At 42.6% G+C, this 20509-nt stretch overlaps 1 protein-coding gene across 1 annotated transcript in view; it reads left to right on the top strand.

The window, feature by feature from the left end:
* The first annotated feature begins 231 nt into the window (after positions 1-231).
* Positions 232-20509, top strand: part of LOC144270751 (CREB-binding protein) — a 190033-nt gene continuing 169755 nt past the window's right edge. The window contains exon 1 of the mRNA XM_077827415.1: positions 232-657. Coding sequence (XP_077683541.1) covers positions 573-657 — 85 coding nt within the window. The 5' untranslated portion in view covers positions 232-572. The remainder of the gene's footprint in view (positions 658-20509) is intronic.

The raw sequence follows: 20509 nt of genomic DNA, 5'->3' as shown, positions 1-20509 counted from the left end.
CCGGGGGGCGAGCCGGGCGCCGCCGCCGCCGGGAACGAGAGCAGTGGCCGCCGCGGCCGCCGCGCTGCGCTCATTGTTTTTCTTGCCGGCGGTGGCGGCTGCTCCTGGGCGGGCGGGGGTCGAGGGGCCGAGTGAGGGCCCGGCGCGGGGCCGGGGCGAGTCCCCCGCTCGGAGGGGAGGGGACGGGACGGGACGGGGCGCGGAGGAGCGGGGTGGGGGGGCGCTATGCTCCCTGAGTGACTGACTGAGCCGCCATCCGGGCACCTCCTCGCTCGGCAGGGAGGGGGAGCGGCCGGGAGGAGCGAGCCAGGCAGGGCGGGGGCGCTGGGCTCTCTCCCCACCCCGTCCCGAGCCCTCCTCCCTGCGGCCTGCTGCGGCGGCGGCCCGGCCCGGGCATGGGGCAGCGGGGGCCGCCGCCGGCCGAGCACTAAGCGGCGCTGTTGCTCGGCCGAGTTTTCCTGGGCGCTCCGCGCGGAGTCTCTGCTGGCGGCTGCCCGAGGCCGGGAGCGCAGGATCCGGGCGGCCCCGGCGGGCGGCGCGGGGCTGGAGCTGTGACCGCCGAGCCGGCTACCATGGCGGAGAACTTACTGGACGGGCCGCCCAACCCCAAGCGAGCCAAGCTCAACTCGCCGGGCTTCTCCGCCAGCGACAGCACAGGTGAGGGGGCCGGAGGCGGGCAGCCCGGGCCCGGAGCTCGCAGCTCCCCTCCCTCGGAACCGGGCAGGGGGCGGCTTCATGGGGGCGGTTTCTCGCCTAGGAGATCGGGAGAAACGAGCTTCCCCGCGGAACCGGCCGGTAGCCCCTCGCTGTCCGGGGTGACTCGCACCTAGCGGGGTCCCTGCCAGCCGACAGAGCCGGCAGGACAGGAACGGAGCCTGCCCTGCCGGAGGTCTACCGCCTGCACCTGACTCCCGGGGCTCTTCCAGCTGGGTCCATGGCCACTGGGTCGGACCCTGTGTGTAACTTCAGCCCGTAACCACAGATCTGTAAACAGTGAAGGGCTCTAGGGCGTAGTAAGACCTGAGGGAAGCAAAGGGGATTGTTTCAGACTCACCTTGCGCTTGTTTGTGCCTGGTAAACAAGTGTAAGTTAACGATGGAGCCAACCAGAACTTTAAAATTTCTATATTTTTTTCGGACTGAGGCAACATCTTCAAAGGCTTTTTTGGTTTCTCAGGAAAACGTGTGTTCAGAGAGATTTATTCCTGCAGTCTGTGCATGTATAACTTTGTCAAAACCGCATAGTTACCCAGTGTGCTGGAATAGCTCCTATCTGTTCAGAAATGCTGTGTAAATATGTGGGAATCAGTGTGAAGTGGTTCAGAGAAGTAGGTGTTTTTCCTTCACAGTAACTACTTTCAAAAGTTTTGGCTTTGGACAATAGTGTTTTTTTCAGAGCATATGATGTCGTTTTTAAACACACTGGATCAGTGTATTTTATGAGCTGCCAAATTTCCTCCCTTAAAATATAATTCTGTGCAGTACACATGCATTTCTTTTGTGCACTTTTGTGTGTGCATCCAGTTTCATCCTTGAATGTATTATCACAACCCTGTTCTTAACTAAAAACTGGGTTTAGTAAATGGTTGACTCAGTCTGCTCTGAGCAATTTTCCTTAAAAAAAAAAGTGCATATTTTGTTAAGCATTTCAGTTGTATGGCACATTATCTTGTATATATGAAAACACCCCAAGTAGTGTTGTAATGTTTACACATTAATGTGGTGTAAATTTGACAGTAGGTTGTCTTACAGCCATCCTTACTGTTTCTCTGAGTCTTTCTCATAACAGGTGGGGAGCAGAGGAACACTTGAAAAAGAAAATGTACAAAAATTGGCAAAAGAACTCTAGGTCAGGTGTAGTACTTAGCCATTTTAACTCTTTTTTGGAACTGACTGGAGTTGACAGTGAATGACAATACACATTGCTGTGAAATGCACCATGTAAACGAAAAAAATTGAAATAATTTTTTCTGATCTTTCATATAGTCACTTTAGGTTTTAACAATGGTAGGTAAAAGATTTGAAATGGTGAATTTTGAAGGTGATAATTTTGGATGTTTTAATTTTTAAAGAGAGAGAATGTCTCAGTTTTGCAAACTTACTTATGCATATGGATAGTCTCAGTGAACTCAAGGGAATCACTCCAGTAGATAACCTTAAGCATGTGCAAAAGTGTTTGCGGAGTTAGGTCCTTGGTCAATAGAAAAATGACAGTGTCAGAGCAAGTACTACAGGTCTGACAAATAGGAATATCTCAGTAGGCACAATGTCTAAAATAACTTTAAAGATAAAAATTAAGATTAAAAAAGTTGCAGGTAGCATTGGTTTTGTTGTTGATCTTAAGTATATTGAAAGTGCTTTTTCCAATTGAATGTTTTTATATTCGTTGCCACTGCTAGTAGGCAATACAAATTGTTAGGGTTCTTATGTAAAATATTACTCAAAACTCTGAACTTAAAATGGGATTTTCTTGCCTGTTGGTTTAATAACAAAGTTGCGTTACAACCATGAAAATTGCCTTTGACCAGTTGCTCCGGTTGATAGGTTTGAGTGATGTGCCCTCAAAATCAGCAGGCTGTTATGGTCTGCTATTGAATGATGAATAAAGCCTCAGTCCTGCAAATGCTTACAGACATGCTTGCTTTTAGTATTGTGAGTAGTCCCATTGGACTAAATGTTTGATGAAAATACCATTAATTATAGCTAAGTTCTTCCTTGTTTCCCTTTCACATGCTGCTTTCTGTAGCAGTTAGTAGATTTAAGCAGCCCACTTTCTGGGTAAATATTACCTGTTAACTTCAATCTTTCTTGTAGAAACAGTTTTCCTTGAGATTAGAATATGCAGAATTTTGGTTCTTTCCATTTGTTCTAGGGTGATGTAAGAATTGTTTGAGGCAAATGTTCCTTGGTGTATTGGAGAAATGTTTGCGTGATTGAAGTTAGTTAGAAGGCTTATGAACTTTTATGAACTTTTTTGTTAATGTCATAGTTCTGTACATTTTTAAATTACACTTTCATTTAGCATTTTATTAGCAGTAGAAAATCAAGGTATATTGATAGAATTAATACAGTGTATATGTCATAAGTCAGTATTTTAGTTGGATTACTAAGGTGCTTGTGTTCTTACAACAGCAACACTGTACACTAATCAAAGCTAGTTACTGGGAATACAGCTAGCTGCCCACTAGTTGACCAGTTTCATCCACATAACTAAGCTAATGAGTAAAATATCCATGGGAAAGGGTTTTCATTTATCAACCTAACCAGGAGGAAGGATCAGTGTGTTTTGTTTCTGTATAATTATTTCTTTCTTAAATACTAAGTGACTTTCTTGTTGCACAACTTTAAGCATTTAACTCTTGTTTCATCTCGTATTTATTTCATAACAGCTAAGTTGCAGCCTCTTTATAAAAATATTTAATGTAAAATAGGTTTATGGTAACTGGTAATTTTAATCTTTAAGGGCCATAATCATTTAGTTTGTTGTCAGTATTCACATTTTGTCATGATGTACAGTAGGCCATCCAGATTTTTAAATTAACGTCTCTGGAGCCAATGCATGCTGTGTGGGAACTGATGATATATTAATTAGTAGCATTTTATCTAAAGATGTAGCAAAATGGGCATCCTTTAAGATACCTAAAGGAGCCAATATAATGTGGCTGCTGTGATTTTTACTACTGTATGCTATGGTGCAAACAAGGGAATGCATCTGTATTTGTTAAATGCCTTGCAAACTTTTGGTGCTGTAGAAATATATTATTTTCAAGAACTAACAGTGGTAGTCATTCAAATTGTTTTATTTTATAGTCTTTACAATTTTAAATGTTTATAAAATTGTACACTCACATGATTTAGGGAAGTTAGGGTGGCTGAGTTGTTAAGCTGCAGTTTTAACATTGAGTTGCCTGGTGTTTTTTGCAACTTCAAATTATGTACTGATTGATTAATTAGCATGTCTGTTTCTTAAACATCTGTACAAGTAGTTGTGACAATTAATGAAGTTTATGACTGTCCAGTGTATGTTTTAAACATAAATATTTTAAAATATTTTGAATTATTTAAAATAGAAAAAATTTACCTTGATATGAATTAATCTGCATAATTTAAAAATTGTTAGCTGTATTTCTTACTCACTATATTTTTAACTAAAACAGTTTTAAGAAGTTAAACTATACATGTATACTCATTTTACTTTGACCTTTTTTCTGCACTATACCCAAGAAATATGGTTATGCACTTCAGGTATCATTTCTTTCAGTTTAAAAGAAGTTAGTTTAATAAAAATCATCCAGATTTTACGGCCCTGAAATCTTAAAGATAATACCTTCTATTTAAATTAAGACAGACAACGGGAGTAAATATTCATGTACCTAATTGTGAATTCATATGACTTTACAAAGTGGTTTAAACCTATCTCCATTTGTGTGCCATGTGAACATTTCAGTTTTTTCGTTTTAAAGCATTAACTGTTATGCCCAGCTAATAAAATTTGCTTCCATGAAACTTATTGCCTGTATGATCAAATGTGCAAACACAAAAGGTCACTTGTATACCAGAAGACTTTTTATTGGATTTACATTCATGTACAATCCCAACAGTAGTTAGTAAATTTGAATTCTGGTGAGAAAAAAATATGAAAGAAATGATACTTGGAAAAAAGATACAGATGAAGAACAAATGCTTTATATTGTGTTTTTTAAATTGTTCTATGGAATGTATTACATTTATTTGCAGCACATTGCATTCCATTATCCTGCAAACTTTTTCCAAGGCACTTAGAGCATAAAATGTGGTTATAGTGAGAAAAATACAACTCAGTCTTTTGCAGGTATATTGGTTCTTAAGGCTGGCCAGGTGTATGTATAGTGGTGGGGAGCAGGGGAGAGAATCATGAAAGGAGACATGTGTAAGTGGACTGAGCTGAGTTTTTTATGATTTTATCACATCACAAAGTGTCTTCCCCATGGACCTATATAATTCAGTGCCATAAGATGTAATTCAGACCAAGAGCTTGGTAGGATTCAAAAATGGATTATGTGTTTGGATGAGAACGCACAGTTACACTAGATAGGATAAAAATATATAAATGAGATAAAAACATATGCTTTGGGATATAAGAAAAACATACTAACAGCATGATGTTCAGAAGAGAAATTCCCCTTGGCATCTTATTCCAAAATTATCCATTATGGGTTTCTTGCATTGTCCTCTAAAGCATATGATGATAACCTGTGTCAGAGGTAGGATACTAAATGGATTACAGGTCTGATCTTGCATGGAAATTCACATGGGAGGTATTTTGTGCTTTGCAGTGTTAATTTGTCAAAAATTATATTTTGAATTCTAATTGTACATGTGCCCAGAAGTTTATCAGTGGGTGCATTTTTTTTATGGCTTTATAAATTTCAGGATAAATTCTGCCCTGTGCTGTGTTGTGGAACAGACCCATTACCCATGTGTAATCCTCTGCAGAACATAAGACAGGAATCTAGGAGGTGTGCATGAGGGGGCACGCTTTGCTGCACCTTTGAGGTCTCCTGCTATCTGTTAGGGTAATTCTTGAAGTTTTCTTTGTAGAGGTGATTCAATTTCTATTCCTGCTGTAGTTTCCTGACTTGGTCAAAACCCTGTGTCCATACCATCACAGTTATTTCCACAGCAATCAATGTGATGTACCAAACAGAAAGTTATGACTTCAGATGAAGAATAAGCGGTCATAAGAGATGAACTATTAAACAGTGATCTTGTTTTGATGCAATTGTCTCTAATAATAAAATGTGAAGAAAGACGCATACAAAAATCTTGCTACATAAGCAGAATTTTGTTTTTATGAAACATCAGCAGAAGAAATTCAGGTTATGGCCATGTACAGTGAAATAACTGGGACAGTTTAGGAATCTGACATATTCTTCTTTACGTGGTTTACACTTTCAATTTGAAAAACTTCTGTTAATTCATGCACGTTGCAAGCATCATAGACTGTGCAAAAACAGTGTGGCAACCAGAAGAGAACTGTCATCTTGATTATTGCTGCAAATTACTAAATATTAAATTCTGAACCAGATGTAATTCATGCAGTCTGTCACTACTCCACTTCATCTTGCATTTACCTTCTCCTTTGCCACACAAGAGAAAAATAAGTTTAAAAATTTAAACCACTTAATAAATACAACGTACGCTTTAAGTGCAATAACTTTTCAGTATTCGTATAATAAAATAACAGGTGGATAAGCATAGTATCAAGTATGACCTGGTGAGAACTCCCAGAGTAAGTCTGATATAGCAAAATGAACTGTTCTGTCTGAGAGGTGAAAGACCTCCTACCTCATCCCCACCAATCACAGGTAGAAGTAATTTAGTTCTTGTCTGTTGTTAAAATCTTATTTGGTGCAACATTTTGAGGCAGGAGCCTTCTCTTGTGCAGTGAGAAGGAAGTTGGAGCATCCTAGGTCAGGATGCATTTTTCTGCCATATATAAGCAGGCATCTCACTATTTCTGGAGTTACCCTTATTCATAATGATAAATTGGTGTGTGTTTACTTCCTCTCTGTATAGTTTCTGCCTCTGTGTACTCTTCTGGGATAAAGCCATAAGTTAATACAAAGCTTGGATCTTGTAGATATTGAATTTGAATCTGTTTTGTAGTAGCAACAGTCTTAAGTCTTTTTTTCTAAATTTTAGAGATGCAGTTCAAAGATATACAGAATCTTTGTATGGTTATACAGGATAAGAGCCAATGAAGGGTTGACCAGCTTGATGGTGCTGACTAGCCTCAGCTCATTGACGTCAATGGGAATTGAGACTACTTGGCTTCTTGCAGGTTCAGGACCATAGTGCTTTACACAGGGTTGACTATCATTCTGGTATGATGATGTTGGTATTTTTATGCAGCACGTTGAAAGCTGAAGGTTTCTTACAGTAAAGTGTATAAAATCATTGTTTCGGAGTCTCCCTTGGGCATGTGATCTCTTCCTTATGTATATTTGGTATATGCTTCAGTGCTGTACACTTTTGCACAGGCTCTCAAAGCTAAATTGCCAAGCAAAGAAAAAAGTGTGCTTCAAGGATTTAGAATTTAACATAAAAATACAACATTGAGGCCACATTTATACAGCATAAAGGAACAGTAAAGAACGTAAGTTTTGTTTCATTGTTAATTTTTACAATGTGTCATGGGTTTGCTCGTTTATAATGTTGCTTAAATTATTCTTTATAGTAGGTTAAGGTAACAATGATTAAATTACATCTAAATATGTGTATTGTATATCTATATTAAGAAGACACTTCGTGGGAGAGAGTTTCAGAATATAATATATATATAATGAGGGTATAGTTGCATTAAATTGATGCTTCCTTTTAGATGAAGGAATGTAAACCCCACATTTCCTTGAACTGAAAGAAATGCTTTAGGAGCTTTTGTGATTCAAAAGGAGATATGAGCAGGTAGACTTTTCACCCCTTTAATATTGCCAGTTGCTGAAAAAATAATCTGAAGCTAATTTAAAAACAAAATAAACAGTACCTATTGTGCTACATGTCTGACATTTGACAGTAATTTTACAGTTATGCAGCACTACAAATATTTCCCTGGCAAGAGAATTTCCTCCCCTTGAGTTAGTATCTGTTCATTCATCAGAAGTGGGTTGTCTCTCCTTCACTGCACTATGTGGAGGCTGCAGAGCTGTTAGTTTATGGAGGCCAAACCAAAGGGACTTGCCTGTTGACTTTCTGTTCCATACAGTTTGTGCATTTCATGCTCCTTTCAGTAAGAGCCAGCTTTTAATTTTAAGCATTCTTTTCTCATCATTCCACCTTTTTAGAGGAACAGAATAGACTTAAATTATATACGTGTGAAAATGTTTTACCTGTTGTTACAAGCAAGGCTGAAAAAATGCATTCACTGTGTCGGTATGGTGAGACAGGAAGCTTTCCTAGGTGAGTGCCAAATTTTAAGATTTCATTTTAAAACCCTGAAATTTCTAGTTTTTATGGCTGTAAAGATAATCTTACACTATGTTTGGAACGAATAGCGTGTCTTCCTGGTCAGTGGATGGATAGCTTCAGTGGCCTTGCTGCTGTTCAGAGTTTTGCAAGCTACAGCAAATAAAAAATCTGACACGTTTTTTGGCTGTAGCTTTTCAGAATCCAGCGGGCAGCTTGATGTGACAAAAATCACATCAGTTTTGCTGCTGCTTTTGAAATATGAGCAATAGCAGAGGGAGGATCTGGAATTACTCACTGGAGCAGAGGGACTGAGATCTGAGTAGTGAAGATACTCCTCAAGAAGCAGCCAAAGAAGGGATGGAGCTGTGGAGACTGCATATCCCTCAGCGGCAGGAGGCTCTTTGGTGTCAGAGGGAAGCAGAACAGGCATGCTGCTTTTACCTTTTAGCTGTTAGATAAAGTTTTATGGAGTATCCAATTGAGACACCTAACCAGAGGTTGATTTGAAAGATGATTACTCCCTACTCCAAAGAAGAGTCTATGGCAAGCATCTTGATAGGAATTCCACTGCTGTCTTCTTTCCGGCAGCCCGAGGTAGGGGGAGGTTGGTTTCTCACTTGGGTGTTACCCCCATTTTTCATTTTTACTTCTGGCTGTTAACTGTGAGTGTGTTAAGGGGAGCCTGGGAGGAGAGAGAGGTTAGAAAAATCTAGTAGACATTTTGGGGAGATGAGACAGTCTGAGATACGGGACATAGAGGGTGAGAAGGGAAAGAGGAAATACATTGAAGACCATTCGGGGAAAAGATACATTACAGAGGTGTGAAGCCAAAAGGGTAAGAAGATGTGGAAAAAAGCAATAGACTTTTAGAAAGTTATGTTAAAGAAAGATTAAATAGAAAGTTGACTGCCTCGTTAGAGTTTAAATATAGTATACCCCAATTGTATTATTTGGGATGTTTCAGAGTAGCAGCTGTGTTAATCTGTGTTCGCAAAAAGAAAAGGAGTACTTGTGGCACCTTAGAGACTAACAAATTTATTTGAGCATAAGCTTTCATGAGCTACAGCAGCTCACTTCATCGGATGTGGCTACTGGAGTGAATGATTTTTTTAACCCTGACTGGTGGTATTAAACCTCAGACTGGTACATGTAAATTTTTGAAATAGCAAATGTGACCCTTTATACTGTAATTGAAAGATTTAGATAAATGCTTTTTCTATAGTCTTTCAATTACTTTACTTTGTGTAATCAGTTTCAATATTTGAGAAGTCAGTCAGTTCCTCCTTTGTTTGGGTTTTGCACACAGGGACAGGGCAACAAATTAGACAAATAGAAAAATGTTGGCCCTGAAACTACATTTAACTCACATTTTGAGGTTGACTCCATTTTGAGTTGGCAGCGTCCTTTTTATCTCTGACCATTTATACCACATATCTCCACTTTTATCCAAAGGTCTGAGTGCTGTTCCTCTTGTCTAGGACACCACTGTGCTGCTAGAAGAGAAAATGACAGAATGAAAGGAGACCATCCCTGCCCAAAGTTCAAAGTCACCCTCTCTATTATATTGAGTGGGGGAACTGTTCTGTGCTCATGGTCCTGCTCTGTCTGGATCCTTTTGGAAGGATGGACCTATTCATGGCATCAGTTTTATTTCTTTAGGGTAACCATAGAAGAGAGCCTTGGTAACTGATGCACTGGTTCAGAAATGGACAAACCAGATTTTGTCTTTCCTCCTAATCCCCAATTCAAGAAAGGTGTTCAGAAGTTCAAGTGCAAAGGAGTCTGGATAGTTATCCAATCACCTATTCTGTTATGTGGGCTGTGGCTTATGAGACTCTGTTTTCAAGATAAGTACTTTTGGATGCAGTCATTTTTACCTTGTTTTTTCAAGAAAAAAATCCATCAACTAGGTGTACCCCAACAGTTGGAAATGATTAATATTCTGCTGTAGAAAAGCCATGTGTTTTTCAGGAAAAAATCAAATCAGTTGGTTTTTTAATTTGTTTGTTTTCTTTGAACATCTATTGTACTCATTCATTTAAATGAATATAGTATATATGTGTATCTGTTATATAATTTTGATACTCAAAATAGGCTCTAATATTTTTGTGAATGAAATTTTAACTGTTCTAAAAAGTGTTGAGGACCTAAGTGTGCTTATGCCTGTTATGAAACAATAAGACAGTTTTATTAAACTGTCTGGAAGCCTAGAGGGGATGGGAATGGGACAGACTGGAGAGAGCAGCATGGTTAGTGGGTTTCTGTTCATCTTGGAAACCCAACATTGACACAGATCAATTGAAGGTTATGCCATATAATCTGAAATGTCCCACCCTGATTTTGGTAGTTTCACCTGCCTGTTATGCTAAATAGCATCAAATGAACAATACAAAAAACAACAACAACAACAAAAAACAGTTGAAGTATTATGCTCAGAATATAATCTTCCAGGAAGATCTAAGATTGTATATCCACTGAATACCGCATATGGAAAAACATGAAAAAATAAACAAGAGCTAAAGAATCAACAGTGATATTATTGGATGATGATTGATTGAACACAAGAAATGACCTGATAATAGTAGTAAGTATTCATACAAGGGAAAATGTCCTTTCTAAATGCTGTTGATTCTCTCTTTGAGAAGAAAATGGCAGAGTAAGTATCCAAGCTGCTGAAGAGGCCATCCAAGAATGGAGAAAAAAGTACAATAAAGTATATGATAGCTCCTTTTTTCTCAGAAAGGATACAAACAAAAAATGGAACTAGATTGAGAACTTCTCAGGTGCAGCCATCCAAACATCTGATGCATGAGTATTCCATACACTATTTACTACTTTCTCCACAAGGCTAATGTACAGTGTGGAAGCTTTGTCTCTGCAACAGCCATCAGGTCCAAGATTACAAGATTTACCCCAGGCATGAAATAGATCATGAGTTTTCTAGACTTTGTCCACTCTAAAACCAGCTACAGTTTTATTGCTTTAACCCCAATCCCAGAATCCTTTGTTGGATTAGGGTTGAGGTGCCTTGGATGGATATTGAGTGGAGTGAATCATTCAATCATAGAAGATTAGGGTTGGAAGAGACCTCAGGAGGTCACCTGGTCCAACCCCCTGCTCAAAGCAGGACCAACCCCAACTAAATCATCCCAGCTGGGGTTTTGTCAAACCGGGCCTTAAAAACCTCTAAGGATGGAGATTCTACCACCTCCCTAGGTAGCCTATTCCAGTGCTTCACCAACTTCCTAGTGAAATAGTTTTTCTAATATCCAACCTAGAACTCCCCTACAGAGTGCTTCAGCTTCTTGCCCCCTCCCTTCTGTCCCTCCCTCCTGCATTGTTCTGCTTCAAGAACGCATAATTATAAAATGGCGTGAAGCCATTTGAGTGATTTGATGGGGGTGCGATGAGGTGCAGATGGTCCAAAGTAGTTCACTCTTTTTTCCATTTTTGAGCATACTTTCCGGGAGCAGAGTGTGGGGGTTTTTTTTTGTTTTGTTTTTTTTAAAGGGAGGGGGGACACTAAGTGCCATTGGGGGCAGCATGGCAGAATGAGGGAGCAGAGCTTCTACTTTCCTCATTTTACTTTCCCTTAGAACTTAGTAACTGCTGGGTTTTTGGCAAATTTAGCATTGTCTGTTGCCCCTTAGAGGCACAATCTCAGTTTAAGAAATGCTGACCTAGATGTATGAAGTACCTTAATCTCTATCAAGGGGCATGGCTACCTGGAAACTTCAAAGTAATGTTGCGGGAGCGCTTTGAAGTGCGAGTGTGGTCATGCGTGAGCGCTGGGAGAGTGCTTTCCTAGCACTCCTGGTAATCCACCTCCACAAAGGGATTAGCTCCAAGCGTTGGGAGCCTGTTTACACTAGCGCTTTAAAGCGCTCTAACCTGCTGTGCTCAGGGGGGTGATTTTTCACGCCCCTGAGCCAACAAGTTAGAGCGCTATAAAATGTAAGTGTAGCCAAGCCCAAAGATGGTCTTTCCCCTAGCCCCACTAGTCCTGTCAGCACTGCTCACTATATCCCACCTGTGAAGGATAGGAGACACTAACCTGAGAAACTTTCCTTACCTTAGTTTCCTTAGACTAGTCTGTTCCACCAACACTCCCCGAAGCCAAGGATTTTATCTGTACTTTGTTTACATTTATCTTTCTAGGGTTGTTACTCTTATGAGACACTTTGCTTACATTTACCATAATCTTAGTATGGGTTTTAGCTTTGAGAGTACTGTATTTGAGACAGGGAGTTAGTGAGACAGGAGCCAGCCTGTGCCACCTTCACGACAGCTCTGCTGCTTCCTAGTGACTGAACTGGAGGATCAGCAGTCCCTATTTCCGTAACAAGGAAGGAACATTTTTGTTTTCAGTAAGTATGCAACGGAGTAAACTTAAAAAATGAAACTGGTGTCTTTGTAAAAAGAAAAAGCAAACCTTACTGATTATTGGGATTGGAGGGAAATAAGATTCTCCAAACACTGAAGTTAATTCTTTCTGAATGTAAGGTAGTTGGATTATTTTCAGTACCTAAGTTTGGTTACACAAATGACAAGAATGTTAATTTTAAACTGACCTCATAAAACAGCCCCAAATAATTAACTAAACATTAACATGCAGAAACAGAGATGTGGCCATCATATTCTGTCTGGATATTGATTTATTACTTAGCTGCTTTTTCTGACTAGATTACAATTTGAATTTAAAAGGTTGTTTCAATCAATTTTTCTAAAACCTAAAAACTGTTGTACATTTAACTTTTATAAAGTTTAAATTAAAAAAATACAAAAGATAAAATAATTTGCTTTAGAAAGTGTTTGTATAAATTCTCTGTAGCTTAGAATATGTCTTCACTGAATATGTGACAGCTGCGCTGCTCTAGCGTTTCATTGTAGACACTGCCTATACCAGGGGGAAGGGTTCTCCTGTTAGCATAGATAATCCACCTCCTCAAGAGGTGGTACAATTCTTCTGTCGACCAAGCACTGTCTTCTCCTGGGGTTAGGTGGATATAGCTGTGTCTCTCAGGGGTGTGGATTTTTCACATCCTTGAGAGATGTAGTTGTGCTGATGTAAGATCCCAGTGTAGACCATCCCTTCATCTAGAAAGACGCTACTTTATAAAAGGTCAGGGTTGCAAAGAAACTACTTACTACCAAGTTTCTATCTCCAAATCCAAATATGAGGTTCATTATAGGCTGCTATTGAAAATATTAAGTGTTGATAGAATCACTGATATGTCTTTGTAGTTATGTACTCTAGATGTAGGATGCTTTTCTTTTGGTGATCAGAAGGTTTTGGATTCATCATAAAAACCTGTGGTTCCTCAAAAATGAGATTCTAGTGGTATCCACCAAAATCATGAGATGGGCTTAAAAATCCTGAGATTTTACAAATTGGATTTTGAGTCTGAAGGGTGCACTTGGGCTACATTTGTAAACTGTTCTTTGCAATGAAGGGATAGAAACTTTCTGTATCTGAAAGCTGAGATTATCACTGAATCACATTCCAGTAAGGGCTGGGTCTCTTAAGAAAAACACCAAATATTGTGACACTTGTGATTAAAATTGAAAGAGTTGGCAACACTGATTTCTCTTCTGGTATGTCTTCACTGCAGAGTTAGCATGGGCTCTTACTTGGGTGTTGGTGCTTACTACTCTCCCGTCAACACACAAGTCACTCATCTGAGTTAAGAGATGCTTGAAAGTTTGAAAACTGGGCTAGCTGGTACAGTTGAGGTTGTGGGTTAGAGTCTGGGTTCTGCTTTCACTGAAGCTGGTAACTTCCCTGCTTTGAAGAGAGCACACAGGCTCAATCAGTTGGTTGTAGATATTGCTTCAGTGCCTTCCAACATTTCCCTCTGTGCCTGGAAGGCAGACAGAATATCCCACAATTCATTGGGAAAGAACCATAGAGCTTACTGCAGCCCAGAGAACAGTGGGATGCCCGCAGAAAGCCTAACAATATACAAGGGAGAGTGCAGCACCAGTGAGGACACAGTAACTTGGGTAGGTTTTTGCAGGGTGGCTGTTCATACCCAGCCAGGCTGATGCAGGTGTTCAGACCTGGCTGCTGATCACTCAGACTAACTGACTATGATGTGAAGACCTGCACTTTTTGGATTCAGAATGAAGAAGTTTTACTTTAGTCTCTTAGCCCTGGCCTACACTAGGACTTTAGGTCGAATTTAGCAGCGTTAAATTGATGTAAAGCTGCAACCGTCCACACAATGAAGCCCTTTATTTCGACTTAAAAGGCTCTTAAAATCGATTTCCTTACTCCACCCCTGACAAGTGGATTAGCGCTTAAATCGACCTTGCCGGCTCGAATTTGGGGTACTGTGGACACAATTCGATGGTATTGGCCTCCGGGAACTATCCCAGAGTGCTCCATTGTGACCGCTCTGGACAGCACTCTCAACTCAGATGCACTGGCCAGGTAGACAGGAAAAGAACCGCGAACTTTTAAATCTCATTTCCTGTTTGGCCAGCGTGGCAAGCTGCAGGTGACCATGCAGAGCTCATCAGCAGAGGTGACCATGATGGAGTCCCAGAATCGCAAAAGAGCTCCAGCATGGACCAAACGGGAGGTACAGGATCTGATCGCTGTATGGGGAGAGGAATCCATGCTATCAGAACTCCGTTCCAGTTTTCGAAATGCCAAAACCTTTGTCAAAATCTCCCAGGGCATGAAGGACAGAGGCCATAACAGGGACCGGAAGCAGTGCCGCGTGAAACTGAAGGAGCTGAGGCAAGCCTACCAGAAAACCAGAGAGGCGAACGGCCGCTCCGGGTCAGAGCCCCAAACATGCCACTTCTATGATGAGCTGCATGCCATTTTAGGGGGTTCAGCCACCACTACCCCAGCCATGTTGTTTGACTCCTTCAATGGAGATGGAGGCAATACGGAAGCAGGTTTTGGGGACGAAGAAGATGATGATGGTGATGAGGTTGTAGATAGCTCACAGCAAGCAAGCGGAGAAACCGGTTTTCCCGACAGCCAGGAACTGTTTCTCACCCTGGACCTGGAGCCAGTACCCCCCGAACCCACCCAAGGCTGCCTCCTGGACCCAGCAGGCGGAGAAGGGACCTCTGCTGAGTGTACCTTTTAAAATACTATACATGGTTTAAAAGCAAGCATGTGAAAGGATTACTTTGCCCTGGCATTCGCGGCTCTCCTAGATGTACTCCTAAAGCCTTTGCAAAAGGTTTCTGGGGAGGGCAGCCTTATTGCGTCCTTCATGGTAGGACACTTTACCACTCCAGGCCAGTAACACGTACTCGGGAATCATTGTAGAACAAAGCATTGCAGTGTATGTTTGCTGGCATTCAAACAACATCCATTCTTTATCTCTCTGTGTTATGCTCAGGAGAGTAAGATATAATTCATGATCACCTGGTTGAAATAGAGTGCTTTTCTTCAGGGGACACTCAGAGGAGCCCATTCCTGCTGGGCTGTTTGCCTGTGGCTAAACAGAAATGTTCCCCGCTGTTAGCCACAGGGAGGGGGGAAGGTTGAGGGGGTAGCCACGCGGTGGGGGGAGGCAAAATGCGACCTTGTAACGAAAGCACATGTGCTATGTATGTAATGTTAACAGCAAGGATTACCCTGAAAGAGTGTAGCCACTGTTTTATAAAATGTGTCTTTTTAAATACCGCTGTCCCTTTTTTTTTTCCTCCACCAGCTGCATGTGTTTCAATGATCACAGGATCTTCTCCTTCCCAGAGGCTAGTGAAGCTTAGAAAGAAAAAAAAACGCACTCACGATGAAATGTTCTCCGAGCTCATGCTGTCCTCCCACACTGACAGAGCACAGACGAATGCGTGGAGGCAAATAATGTCAGAGTGCAGGAAAGCACAAAATGACCGGGAGGAGAGGTGGCGGGCTGAAGAGAGGGCTGAAGCTCAAATGTGGCGGCAGCGTGATGAGAGGAGGCAGGATTCAATGCTGAGGCTGCTGGAGGACCAAACCAGTATGCTCCAGTGTATGGTTGAGCTGCAGCAAAGGCAGCTGGAGCACAGACTGCCACTGCAGCCCCTCTGTAACCAACCGCCCTCCTCCCCAAGTTCCATAGCCTCCACACCCAGACGCCCAAGAACGCGGTGTGGGGGCCTCCGGCCAACCAGCCACTCCACCACAGAGGATTGCCCAAAAAAAAGAAGGCTGTCATTCAATAAATTTTAAAGTTGTAAAGTGCTGTGCTTAAAGTGCTGTGTGGCATTTTCCTTCCCTCCTCCACCACCCCTCCTGGGATACCTTGGTAGTCATCCCCCTGTTTGTGTGATGAATGAATAAAGAATGCATGAATGTGAAGCAACAATGACTTTATTGCCCCTGCAAGCGGTGATTGAAGGGAGGAGGGGCGGGTGGTTAGCTTACAGGGAAGTAGAGTGAACCAAGGGGTGGGGGGTTTCATCAAGGAGAAACAAACAGAACTTTCACACCGTAGCCTGGCCAGTCATGAAACTGGTTTTCAAAGCTTCTCTGATGCGTACCGCGCCCTCCTGTGCTCTTCTAACCGCCCTGGTGTCTGGCTGCGCATAACCAGCAGCCAGGCGATTTGCCTCAACCTCCCACCCCGCCATAAACGTCTCCCCCTTACTCTCACAGATATTGTGGAGCACACAGCAAGCAGTAATAACAGTAGGAATATTGGTTTCGCTGAGGTCTAAGCGAGTCAGTAAACTGCGCCAGCGCGCCTTTAAACGTCCAAATGCACATTCTACCACCATTCTGCACTTGCTCAGCCTGTATTTGAACAGCTCTTGACTACTGTCCAGGCTGCCTGTGTACGGCTTCATGAGCCATGGCATTAAGGGGTAGGCTGGGTCCCCAAGGATACATATAGGCATTTCAACATCCCCAACAGTTATTTTCTGGTCTGGGAATAAAGTCCCTTCCCGCAGCTTTTGAAGCAGACCAGAGTTCCTGAAGATGCGAGCGTCATGTACCTTTCCTGGCCATCCCACGTTGATGTTGGTGAAACGTCCCTTGTGATCCACCAGAGCTTTCAGCACTATGGAAAAGTACCCCTTGCGGTTTATGTACTCGCTGGCTTGGTGCTCCAGTGCCAAGATAGGGATATGGGTTCCGTCTATGGCCCCACCACAGTTAGGGAATCCCATTGCAGCAAAGCCATCCACTATGACCTGCACATTTCCCAGGGTCACTACCCTTGATATCAGCAGATCTTTGATTGCGTGGGCTACTTGCATCACAGCAGCTCCAACAGTAGATTTGCCCACTCCAAATTGATTCCCAACTGACCGGTAGCTGTCTGGCGTTGCAAGCTTCCACAGGGCTATCGCCACTCGCTTCTCAACTGTGAGGGCTGCTCTCATCTTGGTATTCTTGTGCCTCAGGGCAGGGGAAAGCAAGTCACAAAGTTCCATGAAAGTGCCCTTACGCATGCGAAAGTTTCGCAGCCACTGGGAATCGTCCCAGACCTGCAACACTGTGCGGTCCCACCAGTCTGGGCTTGTTTCCTGAGCGCAGAATCGGCGTTCCACAGCATGAACCTGCCCCATTAGCACCATAATGCATGCATTGGCAGGGCCCATGCTTTCAGAGAAATCTGTGTCCATGTCCTGATCACTCATGTGACCGTGCTGACGTCGCCTCCTCGCCCGGTATCGCTCTGCCAGGTTCTGGTGCTGCATATACTGCTGGATAATGCGTGTGGTGTTTAATGTGCTCCTAATTGCCAAAGTGAGCTGAGCGGCTTCCATGCTTGCCTTGGTATGGCATCCGCACAGAAAAAAGGCGCGGAACGATTGTCTGCCGTTGCTCTGACGGAGGGAGGGGCGACTGACGACACGGCTTACAGGCTTGGCTTCAGGGAGCTAAAATCAAGAAAGGGGGTGTCTTTACATCAAGGAGTATTTCAGGCAGGACTTCACGGAGGGTTCCAATAAGAAATGATGCACCTAAGTTATTGTTCTTATTGGAACGAGGAGGTTAGCCTGGCCTCTGATTGATACATGGCTAGATTTACCTCGCTGCACCTTCTCTGTGAGTGACTGCAGTGTGACCTAGAGGAATGAGTCCCCTAGACAGGGGAGGAGGCAAATGAGTACCAAACAAATCTGGTCTATTTCTTGTTTTGATCCACTCCATCTATCTTTTACATCTTTGGCTGGCAGCAGACGGTGCAGAAGGACTGCATGCCATCCACATCTCATGGCTGCTCGGCAGAAGATGGTACAGTACGACTGCTAGCCATCCTCATCTCTTGTCTGCCTGGCAGAAGATGTTACAGTACGACTGCTAGCCATCCTCATCTCTTGCCTGCCCGGCAGAAGATGGTACAGTACGACTGCTAGCAATCCGTATCGCCTGCCTGCTCACCATAAGACGGTTCAATAGGACTGACTGCAGGACTAAAAAGAATGACCTGGTCAAGTCACTCTAAATTAAGTCTCGGCGCCCATGTCTGTCCAGGCGCTCCCAGCCGACGTGGCCAGGAGTACCTCGGACATGACGATGACGGCTACCAGTCGTATTGCACCGTCTGCTGCCACAAGGCAAGGGGTTGCTGCTACTGTGTAGCAAAGCCGTACCGCATCTGCCAGCACCCAGGAGACATAGGGTGACGGTTACCTGAGCGGGCTCCATGCTTGCCGTGGTATGGCGTCTGCACAGGTAACTCAGGAAAAAAGGCGCGAAACGATTGTCTGCCCTTGCTTTCACGGAGGGAGGGAGGGAACGGGGGCCTGACGATATGTACCCAGAACCACCCGCGACAATGTTTTAGCCCCATCAGGCATTGGGATCTCAACCCAGAATTCCAATGGGCAGCGGAGACTGCGGGAACTGTGGGATAGCTATCCACAGTGCAACGCTCCGGAAGTCGACTCTAGCCTTGGTACTGTGGAAGCACTCCGCCGAGTTAATACACTTAATGCATTTAGAGCATTTTCTGTGGGGACACACACACACTCGAATATATAAAACCGATTTCTAAAAAACCGACTTCTATAAATTCAACCTTATTCCGTAGTGTAGACATACCCTTAACTGCTGACACTCCTTGGATTTGAAAATGACAGACATAGAAACTAACAGAAAAGTTTGAATGTAAGCAATTATGTTTGAGATTAGATTTTTTTTGTGTGTGTGTGGGGGGGGGTAAGGGGTGTGAGTGTGTTCATTTAACATGAGAATTGGGTCACTTAGTCATTTTGGCAAGGAGTATTTTTTTATAGCTGCTGAGAGAATCACTTGCCTTTGTGGATTTGTAGCAAAAGTGCATATGCAAACTTGTGTGTTCTATTGCATTTTATTATAACTGTTTTAAAATGGATCTTGTATGTTGATGGGTTTTTTAGTGAACACAACACCAGCGACTGAAATATAAAAACAGGAAATGGAATCATTATCTTAATGGGATTTGAATACTGAATGTTTACAGATCCACGGTGTTAAGCTTTATGCTGGTTTTTTCTTACGTGCTTACTTTTGATAATAAGGCATGAACATTCTATTGTTTAGAATAGATTTGTCTCATTTTGCAGGGCATTAGGAATGGATAATATCTTTTTAGGTGTTCAGTGGACGTCTTCTGTTGCATTTTCTTATCTTTTGTATTATGTTTATAAAACTTCTTCCAGTCCCTATGGTGTGTGAGTACTTGGCTCTCAGGTCTCCCAAGAGCATGCACAGTGAGCAGGGAAGATGAAGCTTAGGGTACTTATGGTATGCTTTCCATCTGTTGGAATCAGAGCTTTGCAAAGCATCATTGTCCTCATTTTGTGAATGGAGAAACTGGATATGTCTGTACTACATGGACTGTACTGGCATAGCTATGCTGTTGTAGACCTGAAGTGTGAATACAGCCTACACTGACACACAGCTTTTTTTTCTGTCTGGTGTAGGAACACCACTTCTCCAAATGAAAGGTTTCAGAGTAACAGCCGTGTTAGTCTGTATTTGCAAAAAGAAAAGGAGTACTTGTGGCACCTTAGAGACTAACCAATTTATTTGAGCATAAGCTTGCATCCGATGAAGTGAGCTGTAGCTCACGGAAGCTTATGCTCAAATAAATTGGTTAGTCTCTAAGGTGCCACAAGTACTCCTTTTCTTTCTCCAAATGAAGTTAGCTGAGTTGATAGAAGCCATCTTCTGTCAGCATCGCTGTATCTACACTGGAGGATGTGTCAACATAGCTATGCTGGTCAGTAATACGGTTTTTTCGCTCTTCTGACCAACATAGTTGTGTAGTTTTTTCAGTGTAGAGAAGGCCTGAATTACAGAGAAGTTAGTAGCTAAAACTTCCGAATTTGGATGTCTACAGATACACTTAAGCCCATATATAGGCACCTAAATAAATGGGAATTGCCGATGCTCAGCACCATTGAAAACTAAGTCATGTATTTAGTTGTCTAAGTATATATTTGGGTGTCTAGCTTTTTGGCACCCAAGAAAATTTTGGCCTCACTCGACTTGCTGAAGACCATGGTTAAGGCTATGACTTTGTTACTGGAAGTCACCGAATCCGTGACTTCAGCCTCTGAGGCTGGGAGCTGCAGGATCCTGTTGCCTCCTGCTGCAGCAGTGAGCTGTGAGGTAC

The sequence above is a fragment of the Eretmochelys imbricata genome, chromosome 10 (assembly GCF_965152235.1).
Source record: "Eretmochelys imbricata isolate rEreImb1 chromosome 10, rEreImb1.hap1, whole genome shotgun sequence".
Classification (NCBI taxonomy): Eukaryota; Metazoa; Chordata; order Testudines; family Cheloniidae; genus Eretmochelys; species Eretmochelys imbricata.
This window is presented reverse-complemented; position numbering and strand designations above follow the sequence as displayed.